The sequence below is a fragment of the Apus apus genome, chromosome 3 (genome assembly GCF_020740795.1).
Source record: "Apus apus isolate bApuApu2 chromosome 3, bApuApu2.pri.cur, whole genome shotgun sequence".
NCBI lineage: Eukaryota > Metazoa > Chordata > Aves > Apodiformes > Apodidae > Apus > Apus apus.
In genome coordinates, this window is record NC_067284.1 from 43,514,780 (window position 1) to 43,534,804 (window position 20,025).

At 39.9% G+C, this 20,025-nt stretch overlaps 1 protein-coding gene across 6 annotated transcripts in view; it reads right to left on the minus strand.

Annotated features, from left to right (window-relative positions):
- The window catches only part of RALGAPA2 (Ral GTPase activating protein catalytic subunit alpha 2), a 129,325-nt gene that overhangs the window by 50,360 nt on the left and 58,940 nt on the right, over positions 1 to 20,025 (minus strand). For all 6 annotated transcript variants that reach the window (XR_007888979.1, XM_051614317.1, XM_051614315.1 and 3 more), the window contains 13 exons: positions 16,744 to 16,872; positions 15,276 to 15,404; positions 14,193 to 14,251; positions 13,785 to 13,893; positions 13,106 to 13,216; positions 12,728 to 12,796; positions 12,420 to 12,557; positions 11,755 to 11,938; positions 10,461 to 11,232; positions 10,081 to 10,152; positions 9,011 to 9,134; positions 7,856 to 8,011; positions 271 to 429 (listed from right to left, as the gene is read on the minus strand). Coding sequence is in view for 5 of the 6 variants with exons in the window: in XM_051614317.1 (XP_051470277.1) it covers positions 271 to 429; positions 7,856 to 8,011; positions 9,011 to 9,134; positions 10,081 to 10,152; positions 10,461 to 11,232; positions 11,755 to 11,938; positions 12,420 to 12,557; positions 12,728 to 12,796; positions 13,106 to 13,216; positions 13,785 to 13,893; positions 14,193 to 14,251; positions 15,276 to 15,404; positions 16,744 to 16,872 (2,211 nt within the window). In the remaining variant the exon portion in view is untranslated. The remainder of the gene's footprint in view (positions 1 to 270; positions 430 to 7,855; positions 8,012 to 9,010; positions 9,135 to 10,080; positions 10,153 to 10,460; positions 11,233 to 11,754; positions 11,939 to 12,419; positions 12,558 to 12,727; positions 12,797 to 13,105; positions 13,217 to 13,784; positions 13,894 to 14,192; positions 14,252 to 15,275; positions 15,405 to 16,743; positions 16,873 to 20,025) is intronic.

A 20,025-nucleotide genomic window follows, 5' to 3' on the forward strand; every position in this document is an offset into this window, starting at 1 on the left:
AACTCCTATGGGCTGAGAATTCTGAAACATTTCTCTAAGCGCTAAGCACGAATACAGAATTAATTAGTAGCCATTTCAATTGCTAGTAATAATTCTAGTTTTAAAGTAAAAGCTTAATGCTCAGCATACTTTCAAACTCAGACAGACTATGTTTCATATTTGCTGGAAAAACAGCCCTGAACTCTAAACCACTGAGCTTTATTTAAGCAACAAAATTGTGGTCACCTGCATAACACATAGGATAGGTCCAACAAAGCAGTCAAAACCTACCTCTGGTTTCTTCATTATCTCTATGAAAAACATGTGATTCTTCATTGGATAAATAACAATTAAAACATCTCCAAAATCTGTGGGTATAATGCCTCGGCGGTAGTTCCTGGTGTGTTCAGACCAGACGATGTGAACCTCATCATTTCCCAAGTGACGAAGCTGCAAGAGCAAATTGGCTCTTTATTAATCAGAGTGATAACAACAGTTTATGAGGGGTCATGGCTTACAAATTGAATTACAATGCTCAATAGTAGAAATATTTCATTACAGAAAAAGTTAAAATATTGTTTTTCTCCAGTTGCTCATGAGAAGATCAGCTAAATAATTTGCATTGTTCAGAATGCATTGTTGTCTGAAGCCTTAATTAAGTAATTATCGAACTAGCCATTAGCATGATATGTAAATGTACGTTACCTACAACAATTTAAAATGGAAATCTGAGTTACTAGAACCAAACAGTAGCCAACAGAACATCATATTCCAGCTAAAATAAGGTAGCTGTGACAGAAACAAACACCTTGACGCCTGTCAAGAAACTTCCCATCATGAACCACTATTACTAAATTTATTGTATTACACATATCTCCTTGCTGACTCTGTCTGGAGAGGACTTTTCTTCGCAAATGTGAGCAAAATATATGGACAACATGAATTAAAGAAGAACAGGAAATACTGCAGGAATTACCTTTTTATGTGGAGCAGGGTTGCATAAAAATATGGATAAAATCTAAATGTGCCATATACCAAATGTATCTGAAAGCCTGTGTGTTTGCTTTGTTACTGGAGGAACTGGAGGTGATCTAACAGATGGCAAAAAGTATCTGGCAATCATGTACAAGCTACGCACAATAGTTTCAACTGTAAGCTTTAAAGTTAAAATTTAATCCACATGCAGAATGTCAGCCCAAAGTGTAAAGAGAATTTAAGTCCCACTTAAAGCTTAAAAGACATCCTGCCCTCCCCCCGCCCTGCCCAATTTCGTGCTAGCCCCTGGAACAATGTGCACAACAGAGCTAACAAAGAAGCCAAAACCTAGCTCTGCCTTCTTGACTGTCTCCATGTGGAGAAAAATAGGAAATTAAAAAAAAAAAAAAAGGGGGGGGGGGGAGGTGTGGAAGGGAGGTAGTGATTTTCATTGGTAAATAACAACTGAATAATCTCCACATGCCTTGTATCAGCCTGTGTTGTACCCCTGAATTTCCCCTCTTCGGAACCACTTTTAGAAGTGGAAACTTTCACTCCTACATAGAGTAGCAAACTGTACCCTAGTTGTGAGAGAACATGGCAAAAACATAATACCTTATGAGAATCAAAAAGCTAAAATTATGAACTTTGCTTAAAGTAAAATAAAGCTAAGTTCATAGAGTGACTCAGATTCGCCATTTATTCTAAATGAAACAGAAGACAGAGTTAGGTTTTATTTACACCTACAAATACAACATTTTCAGTTCTGCTTGAAGAACATACACATAATTTGTGCCTTATAAAAAAATGGAAACATCAACAATACTATTACTAGAGCTTTTAACATGAAAAACAATCAGTCCAAATTACTGTTCTTGTGGTCATCCTGATTTCTGTGAGCTCTCTTATATTTTCTTAATTGCTCAGTAAAAATAAAGCACCATCTAAGAAAATACTTATGTTGATAATATCACAGTGCAGACTGACACACACCAAAAAAACTAAGCAGTAATTCCCATGTACGACAAAGCCCTGATTTCACTTTCTGTGAACAGATGCAGCTAGCTCACCTTAAAAGTGATTAAAAGCGATTAAAAGCCAGATGTAAAGCTTAGTCTTAAAAACCAAAAAATCTGTCTGGCTACAAGGCTTTGTGCACAACAGGTTACACATAGTCAGGATCCAAGTGTTTGGCAAAGCTGTTTTGCACCCAGGCGAAGCTGAGCTGTAATTTTCTTTGCAAGCTGAGCAAGGGAAGGACCCAGCTCACAGCAGCTGTATTCAGAGCAGCCCAACGGCGACGTATTTGTCAGCAGTGCCCACAATTTATCAGGCTGATCCCAGCGCACCCTGATACTAGAGAGAGCTCTGGCACTAGCTTTGCGGCACAGAGAAAGCCCACAATGGTAGTATTTAGCAACCTCTGCTTGAAAAAGCCCAACAAATAAATATGGAAACAGAATCCTGTAATAAGGTGATGCAATTGCGCAGTTGCATGGGGTAATTCAAACTGAACACAGCTCCTCTTTCTGCAAAAACAAAGCGTGAAGCCTCCATACTGCCTTGCCTACTACTGCTTCTGAAGTGATAAAACCCACATATCACTACAAAAACAGTAACCAAAATATGTCCAAATACTGCTTAAGAAATCCTTTCTCAATCACAAGGATCTATCTTGATAATAATCAAGTATTTTTCATACTAAAGAATCCCAAAACATTTTGCACTTATATCGCATCCAAGACAACAAAACTCAGTAAAACACAGAGAAGTTAGATCAACCAAGGCTTGCTGGGCTTGTTTGAGACAGGAAGTGATGGCGATGAGCTCAGAATCTTGCAAACATGGTGTGGTAATAAATCACTCCTTTTGCTACAATCCTCATCTCATGCTAGTAACTAATTGTAAAGCTGGAGTTACTACCTGTCAATGCTTTGAAGTCATACATCCTTAGTAACTGCATTTGTAAAGGTATAATGTTACAAATATAAAATTGGTATTAATACAAAATATTTGTTCTTGAAAGATAACTTCATTGATTAAAAACATGATCATCATTTTATTGGTGACAACAAACCAGCTGCTATTTTCCTGTATTGCTCATTCAAAGTATCAGCTGTGGGGTAGACTCCGTACCTTGAAGGACATAAGGAAGTTTTGGTCAAAGGTCCAAAGCAACACAAATGATGCATTTGGAGCCTGATCCCCATGCTGTACTGTCCAAGCAATTTTAGGAAAAAAAAAAAACCACCACAAAAAAAACTACACTTAAAAATTCCCCAGCAGCCAGGAAAGAAGAGATGCATTAAAAAGCAAAAGCAAACAACAGACTAGCTCAACCACAGCTAGTCAGATTTTTTGGTTTATTGCTGACTTGAAAGATCTCTCTACAAATGCACATCTCAAAATTGCAATTGCTTCTCTCCCCAAGCGAGCTGGCAGTGCATGAATTTTCCGCCTGCACGTAAAAACAAATTCACTAACGTGACCAAAACACTCGGCCACACACGCTCAGCCACAGCCAGGGCTGGACGTCTGGGCTAGGTCGAGCTCTCAGCACCTGGCAGCGGGGTCAGCGTGTAGCTCCTGACATGAACCAGGCTGTGGCTGATCACACCTCTGTGAGTTCCCCGGGCCTCGGACGGCAGGGAGCCGGGTTGGGCACGGGGAGCCGGGTCGGGCGCTGCCATCCTGGGCGCTGCCATCCCAGCGCTGGGGCAGGTCGTGCTGGCTGCCGGGCGCTGCGGCCGCCGGCCCCGGCCCACACCTCCTGGCCTGACCTCCTTTCCCTGCTAATTGCATTACCCAGCCAGCTGGCTCCAGAGAGCAGTCGTCTGTTGGGCTGAAGAATTCCTGCTTGTGAGGAGGCAGGGCTGCTACTTTTGCTAAGTAACAGTGGGGGCTGACATCCCCATTGTCTGGCTGACAGTGTACCCATCCTAAAATCTAAGTTTTATTTGTAAATTAACCAAGAAACTTCCTGCCAGAACAGCGCTGCCTGGAGACTGATAATGTGTGCCTTTCATTCCCTTTCACTCTTACTGTATCACTGCCAATTTGTTTTTCTGCTGCTCGCCAGCCCTAGGCTATAAAAGCCTTGTAAGACATAAGTGCAATTATAGTCCTGGAGTCAAATGAATTGGACAAATCCAATAGCACAGCTCTGTCCCCACTTTGCAAACCCCTACAGCAGTTAGATTAGCTGCTAAAAATCTAATCTAGCTCTAGCTAACAAATTTCTTCAGCGAAGGAGCAAGAGTTCAGAATGGGGTTGCAACGAGATTTCTGAATTGAAAAAGTTCTGCTATGACAATGGAGAAGACGGAATAAATCACTTAAAAATTCTGCAGCTCATTTTTAAGCCGTTAGGTGCAATTTAGGCAGAACAAGACAGGGGATGGAAGGATGCTGTTACTATGATTGATTTTCATTTTTGTCACAAGACAGCCAGATAAAAAGTTTAGAACCGATGATGCTGAACCCTAACGCGGCAAAGGATATCAGCTGAATTTTTATTATTCCACTAGAAACAGTTTCTTTCATGGCAGAGAGATATTTGGAGAGTTTTTGCTTTTCTTCTCAATCCCCCCCCCCCCCAAATGAGCAATATAATTTGTCAGGATATACTTCAAATAAAGGAATACAAACTGCAAATTACAGCTATACTGCATAAGAACACGGGGCCAAGTTCATCCCCAGTGGAAGCTCACTTATTCTTGTGGATTTATACCAGAAATTAATTTATCCTTTTGTGTTCAGTGAAATACAAAGAACCATAATCACATATTTAAGTAAAATTACTGCATCTGCTTAATTCCCCAGCCCACAGAATTTATGGCCTCCTGTACTGCTTCCTTGTCCAGCAGGTGGTAAGACCTTCTGTTCTGCTCTGGATCTTGTGAGCCAAACACACTGACTGGTATTGAATCCTTTCTGCCTGTCCGGAGGCAAAATAAGTACAGAAGTTGCCACAGAAATGATAAAGATCTCAGAGACAGGGGGCCTTAGATCCCAGATGGTATCCATGCATCCTTATCTGATGGAAGCAGGGAGAAGACAAGAAAAAAACTTGTGGCCCCCATTGCATCCTGATCGGCAACACAATAAAATTTTCTCCTCAGTAATACTGTCCTCTGTCACCAGAGAGAGTTCTCTCGGAGCAAACATTGAGATGGAGCAGGTACTGAATGACAACACTACAATCTGCCTTCTCCTCACACACTGCTATGACAAAAGCATTAACAGAAAGAAGTCATAAACCCCAAATAATCTCTTTAACCTGGGCATGCTGCCCCAGTAATCTGAGGTGAGGACCCCAGCCCAGCATGCACTGACTGTTCAGTGAGCAAGAGGAAGCACTGAAGTACCTGTGATGACTTGAGGGCTGCCATGACCAGACGAGTGGTGGAACATTTGGTTACGACTCTGTTCACCAGGTATTGCAGAACTCACTAGCGCAATATTGACAGGTGGGGAAATAAATACATTTCCTCTCATTTAGAGTGAATTGCAGGCAGACACGTGTTTTTCTCTTCAAGCACACATGCCAGTTCTGGTCTGCACCTGCAAAGGCTGCCAAAATCAACATAGGACTGCTGTGGACTGAGGAATTTTGTTGCTAAAGCATCAAGGTACTTGCCTTTATGTATTTCAGTACGCGGCCTCCACAGCTAAGGTTCACAAGTGAAATTTCAAGCATTTGACACATTTAGAGTTGCAAGAGTTCTTGCAGGATGTTAAATATTTAGGAATGGTTTGGATATACGCTCATGCTCCAAACACTGGTTTCCAGTGTTAGAGGACTATCAATCTTCCAGGAATTTTACAGTGCTTCTGAAATGCATCTCGCCTCCACTATGAGCTGCAGTTTTGTAAAATTTGTTAAGAAGTCTGTGCTAATTTGCACAGAAATACAGGCTTGCATACGAAAGAGCTGTGACAAATTACATGAACCTGTTCTGTGCAGAAGCACAGAACCATGGAAGATTGCATGTTAAAAGAGACCTCTGGAAGTCATCTGGTCCAACCCACCACTTACAGTGGGGCCAGCTCCCAAGGTCCATGAGGTTGCTCAGAGCTTTGTCCTTCTTTACAGGAATACACAGTTTGATCCCTGCAGGGTTCCATTCCTACAGCAGATTTAAGGGGTTTTTTTTAAGTCTTAAATCAATTACTGTGTGGTATTTTCTGTAGATAATACATACTGGAGCTGGCCTTGTTTCCTAGCTCTTCAAGAGTTGGAGACCAGCAACTACTACATGCTTTTGCTTTTTGTTTCATGCAAAGAAGAAATTCTCCTAAAGCAAACATAAGGAAGACAATTAAAGAGAATAACCAGACTCCCTCGATGTCTGTGTTAATCCCTAATGTGGATGGGAATCAGCAGAATCAGTAGAATTGACTGCAATTAAAACCCATTTTTCCTCCTGTGGTAGCTCTTCAGACTGTGTTCTCTCCTCACAGGTGATGTATTACTCAAAAGTTAGAGGATATTTCACTGCCTTTGCTTTGCTTCCATAACGACCAGGAGCTATGACTTAAAAGGAAAGAGACTACATGACCAAAATTTGTGTAGGAAGAATAAGACCGGGAAAGACATGGTAGCTGTTCTCAAACATGACTAAGTCTGGCTGCAAAATAATCTATTCTCCATATCCCTGTGGAATCGGGTAAGAATAAATGGGCTTAAGCTGAAGCAGAGTACAGGCTACAGGAAGTTTTCTGATGGTACAAAAAGTGGAACATAGGAATATGTTGCCTAGGGAAACCGTAAAGCATTCATCACTGGAGTTTTTAACTAGCAGCTGGATAAATACTGGGGCCAGGAACAATAAAAACACAGACAGTCCTACCTTGGTAAAGTGATAGAGACTGTCCAGCCTCTTAGTGCCTACCACAACCCTGCCTCTCTACTCTAAAGTACTCAGGTTACATTTTTTTCCATAGTCATGTACATCCACTAATATGAGTTGCGTACATAAAGAGAAACATGTAATTTTTTTGACTTTTTTTTTTTTTTGAATGACCAATATCACAATAAAAAAGAAAGACTAGAAACGCTCTTGCTTTACGATTAAATGCTGGGCAATTTTTCAGGACCAGTAATCAGAAATTCCACCTTTTTATTTCAAGGAAAAGCATGTTATTCTGAAACGAAATGGACAACAAATACAATCACCCAGTGACATATTTATAGATAATTTTCAAAGCACAATAGTATCACATGGTAGACTGGATAGCTGTAGCAGCATTACAAATGCATATCTACAACCTATGCAGGACAAGCTGCCAGTCCTAATTAAAAAGGCAAAGATTTGGTATGCACCTAGAATCTTCTTTGACTCTAAGCAGCAGCTGGCAAGCACCATAATCTCAAATCACTCCTTCTTAGAAAAGACAAATTACTAAGTACTGATACCAACAACATTTTTTCCTCGGTTCTGGCCACCCATCTTTGAAGCAGAGTCTGTTTGTCAGAATTGTGAATATCTGGATAATGGCTTTAAATATCAGATGGCTGCTTCTGGGACTATGCTTGTCATTTCTCTTTCACTTCTTTTCTGTTACATGCTGGACAATTCATCTGTAAGGTTTTATTATGCTGCACTTGGTTGTTTTGTTCTACCAAACTACAACAGTTTTGGCAGGCAGACAACACACAAATGAAATTATTGCTAATATTATTACTAATGGTGGTATTTGAGGCTACCATGGAAATGTTAATTGTGTTTCAGAATCCAGAATTTAGATGCCATTTAATTCAGATAATCTAGCTGCAGAGCACCATGTGGCACAGCAAAGATGGCCTGCTAGCACCAGTCAGCACAATCTGTTTTGAGTTTAAACTTTAAGCACTTGAAGACTACAGACAACATTTTTAAATACACAGCAAATAATTTACCTTTTTGGTCAGTGAATCGTCTGAATCTGATGGCATTCTTGTGGACACATGAAAAATGATTTCCACAGTAGAGGTAGCATAATAGGGCGCTGTCAGTCCTGTGCTGCCATTGCGCTGCAGGCCGCCCATGAACCCACCATGTGTTGAAAGATCAACCTGGTTGATTGAAAGTCATCATTAGAATAAATTTGAAAAGGCTGTTGAATAATCAATATTTATTTATATTTCAAGACTTGGTGAATTCACCACTCTAGAAGTCTTCAGTCATCCCAGAGAAAAAGAAGTCCTCCCCTATAGGTTTGTGATCTGTGCATTAGATCTGGCTGTTTCCCATTTTTGTATTTGACATCTACTATAAGCAAACATCTCTAACAAGGCACAGAGTCATTATCTATATGGCTCTTTTACCTTCCCCTCCAGCAAAGAACAGCAAGGAAGCAAAAGCATTCTGTCCAGTGTGGCTGCTCTAAGGGCTGTGCCCTCTCAAAGCACACACTGCCAGCAATAAATAAGTGCAGAGAACTTCTAAACTACCACAAAAACTGCAAAAGAAATTGAAGATTTGTACAAAAAGAAAAAACTTAGAAGAAATTATTCTAGAAGATTAGTCAGAAGAAGTGGCACTCTGTAGACCAGCCTGTGTCCAAAAGCTTGTTTTCCCAGCTACATCAGCCTGACTATCCTACCTCTCCCTGTAGACCTTGTATCCCTTAAATCCTCAAACATGAAACACAGCTAGTCTCTATATCCAAAAAACATAAATGTAAATGTCATTTAGGTTACAGGCACACCATTTCAGCAATGCAAACTAAACCCAAACGTTTTTGTCCTTCATAAAGCAGTCTTGTATTTGGGTATGTGCTCTGATCCCATGGAGAACTAAAAGGAACTAAAATTAAGGTAAAATTATGCTATAGCTCTTAATGATGCACAAGCAGAAATGCCCACTGCAGCACCACCTGTCCATTACAAACAGGAAGGATGGGTTCACCCAGAAGTCACATGTGGATTTACAGCATTCTGCTAAAAAGGTCGTATCTTAAGTACTGCTAAATATTTGTGTGCATTACAATTTATCTTTGAGAATTAAAAAATACACAGTGATATAAGTGATTTATTTTCCAATGTCAGCTTGCCTAAACTTATAGCTATTACCTCCCAGCCCAGTCCAGCAACAAAATCTTCATAGGCCTGGCTTCCCCTTTCATTGGAAAGTATTGAACACTTGTCCTCTTGTCCTTCTGCAATGTAAAACACTGCAATCTTGTGGGTTTCACGGCTATAAATAGATATAAAAAGAAATGAAAGTTAAAGAAGTTTTAGCTCAACATTTTTTTTTTAGATCACCTGCACTCAAAAGTTTATTTTATGCACAGAAATATATTACTCAATTGCAGTTGCAGAAATGTATTTTCACCAGTATTTTTTTCCCCATGACCACACTGCCGAGACACCACAGCTCAGAGAGCTGAGTCTGCTTCTTGTGTGTATCAGAAAAGACACTGAGGAGCAAGTTCCAATGACAAAGCTAATTGCTTACATCTCTGCAACCTTCCAGAGACAGCACCGTTGCATAGGTATTAAATGGAAGCAGCACTTGACCCACGGAATTTTAATTATGGGCTGATGATGAGAAAGAAAAAACATTGACATCTAGATCCTGGGTTGAGTTTTACAAGGCTAACAGTGACTGTTGGCTTATTTGAAAACAAGCTGAGAGGAAAATTGTTGGGATATAAGAAAATCAGAACTCTGCAATGCTGCAGAACTTACTTGAATAGCTAGATGTCAAGTAATGAAAAATAAAACCTACTATTCAAAACTCTATTCTACCACTACCTGGCTGTAGAATAGATGCATGGAGATTGGACCTTAAAACACTGCGCTTGACACTGGGATCATCCTGCAGAAACTAGTCCTTTGTGCAAGCTAAGCCAAGGTCACATAACATTTTGGAACTTCTTCCCTCCTCTCCCAGAATAAAGAAAACAGGAAATCGGTTGCTGTGTCTTACTAATTGCTACTGATTTTTAATTCTATGTGTACAGTGCCAGTGAAAATAGGTTGTCCATTCAGGCTCCAGAACCCTCTAGAAACGATCAATTTTTCATACAAATGCTTGTATTGTTAGCACCCATAATTTTAAGGAAGTTTTGGTGACATACTCATTCCTTCTTTGGAAACACTAACCCTATCCATAGTGTGTTTAGTAAAATATTACCTACCATTGGCGGGAATCCAGATTTTTCAGTTCTCTCAGTAGTTTTGAATTTTTCTTAAGAAGATGAAAGCTTTTTCTATAAATATATTAAAAAAAATATTTGAGGGGAAATGCCACAGAGTACACAGTATTTACTCACTCAAATACCTAAAAGAAGGGAATCAAAGTAGCATGATTCAAATTATATTTTAGATTATTATTATACAGAATTAACATACATCTGTATAAAATAATCACTGAAGCAGGTATCCAGAACAGTTCAAATGTATGCTCTGGCTACCACTCAACTATCTAATTCTTGCTTTCTTAGGTGTGCACAGATTTGGGGATAGAAGTGAGACGAGTAAGAGTACCATAAACATGTTCTGAATTCTGTCTTCCTACCTTCTATCCCAGGAGTTCATTCCCAAGTCATTTAGCAACAGCCGACAGAAATAAAAGGACGCTTGAGGTTCAGCAGGACGTGGTTCTTCTTGACAGGCCACCTTCATACTGGAGTCTGAGCTGCACTTAAATATATACTCTCTTTCCTGGGCGCTCTGCCTCATCAGGGCTTCAGTGATGGCACTCTCTTGGTCACAGCTCATACCAAAGGGTGGGGGTGATGGCTCATTCAGCTTCCGCTGCGGATGGAAAAGGCACTCGGGACTGGTGTTACCGATCTTTTCCAGCAACTGGTCGAGAGCGTCTTCTCCTTCTTCCACCTGAGCCACATCTTTCTGGGAAATGAGGTGGTGCTCAGGGTTGCCTGAGAACACAAATGCATTCGCTGCACTCTGCCGTGGGAGGCAGCCCTCCAAAGGTCCATACAATATCCTGCCATCCCACGAGTACTTCCCTGAGATGTCTCTGACAATTACCCTCACATTCGAGGGGGCTGCTGCTGGCTCAGTGTCTGTCTTCTTCTCTGCAGGGATTTGGAGGTAAGATATCAGAGTACTGTCATTAAACACAAAGAGCTGCAGGTTGGGACTCCGGAAGACCTCTGAGGACAGCTCCGAGGACTCCACATAGGAGTTGTCATGGTTCTCGCTAAGGAGACTGTGGAGAATGGCAGGGCCTCCGCTGAGAGGGTAGTGGCTCAGGTGATTCACCAAGTGAGTCATAACCATCCGTGCTGTTAAAGGTATCAATTCCAAATTTCTCCTCCTCTTTTCTAAAATGATCAATGAAAAGACAATAGGTGAATAAGAGCAGCAAGGGACAAATAAAAAATAACATCTAAAAATTTCTGTCATATTTCAGAAGCTTGCCTTAGTTGTCCTCCTAATCCTTCCTGTTCAAGAAGCTATTTACAATCACTTTCCAATAAATTCTACCTGTCACATATTTTTATTTTACCTTTGACATTTAGCTTACTGTGACATCCAGGTCCCTACAGCACACTGGAAGTTCTGCACCCTGATTGCACAACATCTGCTGTCACCACAGTTTCATTTGGCACATCAAGATGTTTCCCCTTACCGCCTGTATTCCCACAGCCACCATAGCAAGAGAGAGATAGATGCAACCAACAACCAGTGCTTATTGATCTTCAGCAGCATGGTGGTCAAGTTTGTTGTATGTATGAAGCAGGAAGGGACTTTCTGGATGCCAAGATGTTCCCCTCAGCACAGGCAAATACATCAGTTATTTCATAAATCAATTGTGCTCCAACGAGCACGTGCTCCATGCTTACCCTCAGCCACAGTAAGCAAGTTGCCCAGATCCGTGGAAGAGTGGCACTGGGCTGGCTCAGAGCTCTTGACATTTCCCAGTGGCAAAAACGGGTCGTAATCACTAGAGGAGAGATCTGCCAGGCTGAGCACGTAATGGCTTTGCTGGGTATACGTGCTGGAGCCATTCACACAGCAGTGCAGAACCTGCAAGCAGGCAACAAGGACACTGAAGGAGTAATAAAGTATAAATTACAGTACCCACTTAAACACATTCAATGTGGAGTCACCCACCGTAATTTCTACATTGTGAAAGCCAGGGCATGTTAGAAAAAACACCTATGTCCAAATGCAGCATTTTTAAAATAACACTCCTTGTATTTTGTACTTTAACAGCTCACTTCAGACCTTCTTTTTTATTTCAGCAGCCCATTTCAAATAATTCAAATATTTATGCTATGGCTCATTGTTTTAAGCATTTTACCTTTCTCTCTTTACCATCCTCTATTTTACATCTTTGATCTTATAATCTTGACATTTTGCATTCTTAACTTCTCATCTATATGGCTTCTGCCCACACCACAAGAATTCTACAGCTTACTAATAAAACTTCTGTGCCTAACAGAATCTGTGAAAAGCATCTTTAAACATCTAGACACAATAAATCATGTTGAGTCCTCATACTCACTCTGTAAATATAGTCCAGTAAAGGAGCTTTGGATGCATGTTGATCTTCAAGAACACCAGCAGACACTGGCTCCAATAGCATTTTCATGGGTAATGCCATACACCAGTCCAACAAGCAGAGCAGCAGTGAAACTATAAACTAAACAAAACCATGTAACACAGTATTTAGGTATATTCTATTAAATTCACCCAAACTTAAAGGTAGGAGTTTGGTATTTTAAAATACGAATTATATGAAAATGGCTTAATTTAATAACTATGGCAAACAGCACAAAAAAAGAATGGAAACTGCTCTCCATAGTTACAAACCTTTTTATCTGCTTCCACAGAGGAGTATTCAGCACTCGGCAAAAGAAATGCAATGGTGGCCACAAGGATCTATGTTAAAAGAAACAAAATTCCAGAAAGGCATTTAACTTCTTTCACTGTGAACAGAGAGCATGAACTTAATTTGAACAGGATACAAAAAGGTTAAATTCTAACTGCCCTGGAAAATCAATGTCCAAGTGAAACAAAAAGTTTTCCTGAGCATTTTGGATACAAATCACTACAAATGAGAGAAGCACACTGGCTCTAGGAATACAGCAGGTACATCTCCTAACAATAATTGTAGAAGAAAGAGTTAAAATAAAGTCACAGCAACTCAAGTAAGGAATTAAGACAAACATTTAAAAGAAATTGACGTACTTCAGTAATTTTTCTGGACAGAGAGGGTTCATACTTCTGAAGCTTTTGCCAGTAAGAAACCAGCAGCTGAAGAACATCACAGGCTACCTGAGCCACCAGTTTATTAGAAAACTGGAAGAAAAGAAAATATTATTAAAAGCCAAATAAAATATGCAGATACAATAAAATGCATTCAGTATTTCTACATTTAAAATTATTTTGCATCTATACAATGAGAAAAAATGTTAATGTTGTGAAATTCCACTGTCAGCACTCAGAAACAGCAGGCCTGACATGACCTATGTAATTAGGTCTGTTGTGGGAAAGATCTTTAGGTACATAATCATAATCTAGTTTTGCAAATATTTTCACTTTTGTATAGGATGCCACCTTGGCAACACTCAAGAACTATGAACAACTTCACAGGAGCCATAAGGATCTAAACTGTGCTTACTGAACATAATGAGCTCCTAATGACAGGCAACAGAGTTTAGAACTGGGAAACAGTTTTGAAGATGGCCAAAGCATCTCACTACCACCATGCAGAAAGTCCTGAGTTAAGCAGCATCCTCTCAGTGCCTTAAGCAATGAAAAAACAAACCAGCAGGTTGTGTTCCATATAACCAGCAACTATTGCAAAGAAATTAAAGTAATTCTTTTACACAGTGTTTACTGATTACAGAGACTGTCATAGTAATACCTTCAGCGTCACACCTATGACATTGATGGCCTCCTTCACTTGGGGGTGGTTTGTGCACTGTGTTAGCTCTTCACATATCCAAACTCCAAGGCCACAAATGGCTATGCACCTTTTAAAAAAGAAAACGTGTCAGAAGTTTTAGAAGAATATTTAGAAAAAAGAGGAAAAAAAAAAAGAAAGAAAAAGAAAGAAAGACATGCACAAAGACTTCATCTCTCTTTTCCCTCTCTCACGTCACGCAACAGGTCAACATCTTCATGGCGTGCAGTGAACCTCATCTCAATAGGACTAACATAACTCATCCAAACAGGGTCAAACCACAAGACAGTAGTAACAACTCAGCTGTACAACACCAGAAAATCAGTAGCAAGAAGGACTTCCCAATTTTCCTTTTCCTCCATATTTTACCTTGCAGCTTCACTTGGCTCCTCTGTAGCGTTCTTCAATAAAATATTTATGAGGTAGCACTAAAATAATAAAATAAATTAGAATAAGCATATTTTGCAGATACCCACTTTAGAGTTGTTGAATTTTTAGACAGTTACAAGTGAAATAACTTTAATTCTCAGTCCTTTGTTAAAGCATTTTTACTAAATGCCAATTCTTTTTTGTCACAGGAGAAATACTTACTCAAATATACAGGCCCTTGCAGATAAATCTAGTGGACTTAAAATCATGAAAAGCCAGTGAGATGGAAATCAATTTGTTTTCAGAGTTGATGGGTATTCACTAATCATGAGTGATGATCACTAGATAACATATAGTGTTTAAGCAAGCCATGTTTTGAAAAATTCAGTGTATTTTTTAGTACAGAAAAGACACCTCTAAAATCTGGAGAGTAAGATTGCTCTGTGTGAGAGCAACCGTTTGGACAGGTTTCACCTGCAACTGATGGTCCAGGTCACCTCTGTCAGGTCTTTATGGGATAGTGTGTGTTCATTCTTCCCTACAAAGAGTACTGCTGTGAAGGTCATTAAATTACAAAGCTTTCCATCCAGCAAAACAATTAATTCTCAGGGAACAACCATTCACTTAAGTTGATGGTCTGTCAAATAGTGGAATGTTCTTAACTTTTTACTATAATACTAATAAGGCAAAAAAATATCTCCCCTTATGCACAACCCACATCTCTTACAGGACAAGCTAACGTACACAGATGCAATGAACGGACACTTTAAATAATACCACCAACATCATTTAATGAATTGACCTGACAGGCATCTGGCTAGAAAACATGGCATTTGATCATAGCCAGGTCACTCTCCTTGAAAATAAAATGTAATTTGCAGTATCTAAGCTGTGCTAATTTCATAGTGCATCTTAAGCAAAGCAATGCTTATCAAATAAGTACATATAATGGGTGCAGTTATGGGATTTTGAGGAGAAGGAGGGCTTTCTTTTTTTAAACAAAAAGTGCATGGTAAAAATGAAGTGACTATGTAGCAAAAATGTTAGGTTCTGTAAGGATGTACTAAGAAAACGTGAGTCTACCTTCACGTCTGATGTTCCCGCGATGATATCTCCTGCTTCTGAAATGGGCCGCAAGAGAGGGATTTCTTGATAGATATTTGGAAAGCAAACTAGAGAACCAAGGATGGTGTGAGCTTCTGAGCGGGGAGCCTAACGAAGAAAAAGTAAGCAAAAAGTGTTTCTTCATAAAATGGGCTGTATTCACAATGCAACTCCGAAAGTGCCCTGAGGAACGTCCTGGTGGCTTTTCCTTTACAACCACAACAAGAGCAACATTAAAGCAGTGACTTACAGGCATTTGCCTCTGCTTTTTGCTGCAGTGCTGCTCTGAAATTTTTGAGGCCAAGATTCTCTTCCAGCAGGGACCCGGGCCCACTCCTAAGCATATTCTAGATTTTTACTCTCTCCTCTGTCATTACACAGCCCAACTATCAGCAACTTGGTGTCAATAAAAAATACAGAACAACCTAAAGAAAAACTGAGAGTTTTAGCACTAATCCAGCACTACTATTAACTGATCATGTGAAAAAAGAACAGAGCAATGCACTCAAACTGACTGTATACATGACAGAAATGCATGAAGAGATTCCTACTTCCAATAAAACCATAAAAAGCAACATGGCATGGGCTATAAAGGCATTAACTACTGCTATGTCATCTTGTGTAATGTTGAAAATACAACAAACAGTAAGTTTTATGCTTGCAGGAGAAACGGAAGATGGTGTTTGCTAGTTTGTTTTTTTCCAAGGAAAGTGGAGTTTTATTTCTTATTAGCAATTTAAGCTTTGGATCAATGATTGGGCTGATCAGTTTTTTAGAAGTGATGTGTGTCAGAAAACGAAGGGCTGTAAAATTCTTGAGGGACAATGGAAAAAGGGTTCCTAGGCTCAGCATGTCAGTCTGCTGGAATAGGAGAGGGCTGTGTCCCTGTGCAAGGCTGCCTGCTCTGCCGCACAAACGTTCAGAGCAGCAGGAAAAGCACTTGGCCAAAAGGGACAGAACAGTCTCCCTTGAACTGGTGTTTCATGTACAACAAAGCTTGCCTGCTTTCCCAGACCTTTACCCTTATTACAGCATCCTATCACTGAGTTGCCTTTTAACTTCTCCTTCACTAATTTACTCTTTAAGAGCCCCATTTCTATTAGTTCTGATATTTAGTAAGAAACTCTGCATTACCAGAGGAGTTCCATATTTTCAATATTTGCCCAGCAAAAAAGAAGCTAATGAGATTCTGAAATCCAAGTCCTGCTTTTAGCACTGAGGCGTGCTGCAGTATTAGCCAGGATATGATTTCTCACACTTTGGCCTTTTGATGAAACACCTTTGCAATCCTAGCATGTCACCTTATCCCACAATTTCACACATCAGCTGCCATGGTATCCACCCCAAGAGCCCCGTTTGGTGTTGCACTAATGAGTCACCACCTGTTAGAGCAGAGCCATGGGAACCTCGTTAGCACACACACAGGGGCAGGCAGTGGCATACTCACCTCCAGCAGGTCTGTGCTCAGCACCCTGGCTGCCGCTGAGATGAAGTCTCCAATCAGCATCGTGAAGCCAGGTAAGCCCAGGAAGAAAAACCAAGGCGGGCAGTGCTTTATGACAGTATTTAAAATATCCTGAAAGAGAAGACACCTGTTTGAGAAGAAATGTCCAGGGTTGGGGGGGAAGCCCAAAACTAAAAGGGAGAGTTTGAGAAGATTTCACTTTGCAATTCACCAGTTCCACATGAATCCAGGTGATTATTCACAGAGCCACACAGCTCTACGCATAACTGATCATCACAGAACAACCACTGCTTCCCACTGCAGATTCACTTACTAGGAAAAGTGCGTTTTCCATATTGGTAATACTTGTACTCTTAAACTCCTGTTAAAAAACACCAAAAAACAACAAATACCCATCTCTCTGTGTCTAGGCATAAAATAACTGCTCTCCTGTTATATAAGACTTTGGATTCAGGCATTCAGACCATTAATCAATTTAAGATGAAGCATTACACCTCTCCAAATGAGGCATTTCCCAAAATCCCATTACTCAAAACTTTGTAGGTGTAAAAACACAAGATGACACAAATGGCTGTTGTTTTGCCCTGAGGGAGCTCACGGCAGTAACTGACAGCAGGTGCTTACTACTGCTGGGCTGCTCCAGCACATACAGGGGTTTTAGCTGTTCTGGACTAGCAGCAAAACACAGCAATGTCAAATGCAAGAAATGATCATATACAGCTCAGTAACACAGATCAATCTATGCTAACTAGATTATTCTAAGTCACTCTTCTAAATAATTAAGATAGCAAATACAGATAAGCCTTGGGGAATAAAGTGTTTTGCTGAACTTCGGAAGGAACAGGGTTGTTGTTTTTAAGAGGTAGCACTATGTGTAATAGATCACCAACCACAGCTCTGCTCTCATCAGTACCCTGTGACACAGAACCTATCTGAGATAAGCGCTTCAACTGTAATCCTTTCACGTTTCAATTCTTCAGTCTCTCCAAATCGGAGCAAAGTTCCTATGTTTGAGTTAAGATTTCCTTCCTACAAGGTTCCAGCAGGTTTAAAATAAGGCACAAAAATCTATCTAATCCTTACCTGCAACATTGTGTTTGCTGAAGAATCAAATAAAGCTATTTCTATATTGAAATATATTTTTGTCTCCATAAAATTTCAAAGAAAAGTTGCAAAGGAAAACCATTTTCAATGTCCATCTTTACTAGTTTTATGATGTGTTAAAGAAGGCTTGAACTCAAACGTAGTCCCAGAATGTGCCCATATACTTGATTTCTACATTAGAAACTAAAAAAGTCAAACTCATTTTTCTCTGTATGAAGATATGCTTTAACTACAATACTGTTTTCTCAAAGCACTGCTAAACACCTGGACAGAACCTATTTAGTGTTCCGTTAAGTATTTACAGCAGTAACATCCTATGAAATAATTGTGTTATGTATTTTAAATCAATAATATTAGTTTTTAACATAGTAGCAGGTAATGCTTTCACTTTCCTGAATAAGCCAAAATGCCACTCGAGTTAATGTTTAAACGAGTTTTAATCACTTCCTTTGATACATTTTAAAGTCAATATCAGTCAATGCAAACATTCAAAAAGAGAGAGCAGATGGATGCAGCAGCTCATAAAGTGGGTGGTAAACTCATGCTCAGAGGATAACAAAAGACCCACCTTTTTATAATTAAGGGTCTGATTAATGCACCGGGCTCCTCACCACACAACGCACCTGTAATTACCAACGGAGCCAGGTACTGTGATGTGTTTGGTCTCTGAATAATTGGGCATCAAACTCCAGGGCAGCAGATGGGAGTACACTTCTGTTGACATATGCCACAATAAAAGAGCCCATGCTAACCTGGCCTGAAAGGTAACAGAACGTAGGAAGTACAAAGAGCTGCTACAAACAACTGCATTAACTCCTGTCCTCGCTCCATCAACCCCATCTGTTAAATACCACTGTAGCAATCACCAGCTTCATGGGCTCCAAACTCTCACTTGTGGTGGCTGTGTGCAGAACACTTAGAAAATGAGGATAAAAAAGTAATTGCAAAACCATTACTTCAACAGATTAATACCTGTGAGTTTACAGCACAGCATAATTAATACAACTTTAACAAACACTGTGACAACACACACACTCCAAAAAGCTCCAAGAATGTCCTTGCACAGGTCTACTTGCTGTTTATGAGATGTACTACTACTGCGACAAAATTATTTTTCATAATAAGAAACCTTTGAAAAAATTATTTTTAAAAGCTAATGAAACAATCCTCCATTCCTTTTTTTTTGTTGTGTAGCTTCAAACTGAAGAATTCACAGCACAGACCGTATGGTGTGGTGATACAACACAAAGACCACTGTTAAAGGTGAGCACTGTACCAGTGCAGAAGAGCTCAAACAAACGTGGCCAGCCTAGTCTGCCCTTAGTTACCACTGCAATTTTTCATCTCAGGCATTTCCGCGTAAACTTGTGATAGTTTGAGTGACTGTGTTTAAATTCATATGAGGCAGCATATGTCCTGGCTGTAATGTTGTTGTTCTACTTCATCAGAGTCCAAACAGAACAGAGAGGAAAGAAACCACAGCCCGGGAAGGCGCCTACAGGTAAATCCTGACCTTTTTTCTCCCATTCCCAATTAGCCCACTTTCCTGCACAACCAAGCTAACAATAAACATGCCGTTTCACGCAGTAATTCAGTAGCATTGCGAGCTTATCAGAAGATTCAGGCTTATGAGAAAGCAACCAAGTGAGAACATATGTCCTATCAGTGATACTGCAAAAAATCAGGTAATTCAAACAGAGGCAAGTTGTTTCCTTCCCTTCAAAGCGCTGTTCTATAAATGTAAACTCTGTTCAGCAGCTTACAGCCTAGTAAATGAATCACTTTAATTGAATGCTATGTACACAGTAACTGGAAAAACACAAGCAATAAGAAAAACATATGGTGATGGCAATAGAAATTGGTTTACTCATTCTGTGCAGTGTTGGTTCTTTACTTCTTTCATAATTGACCTTTAGAACGATAAACGTGTAAAATAATTTTGGTTTATTATGGCTCCAAACCTTTCAGCAATTACACAAAATGAAAATTTAAAAGGAAGTATTCATTCTGGAAGCATTTCCATTGTTTACATAATTGCACAGCTATAATTTAGTGTTCATGTTGTTGTGAAAAAAAGGACCATTATGGACCATTTCAATTCAAAATGATGCTCTGTAGTGTTAAAAATGGGAAGGAGGGGAGAGATGGGGGCAATCACAT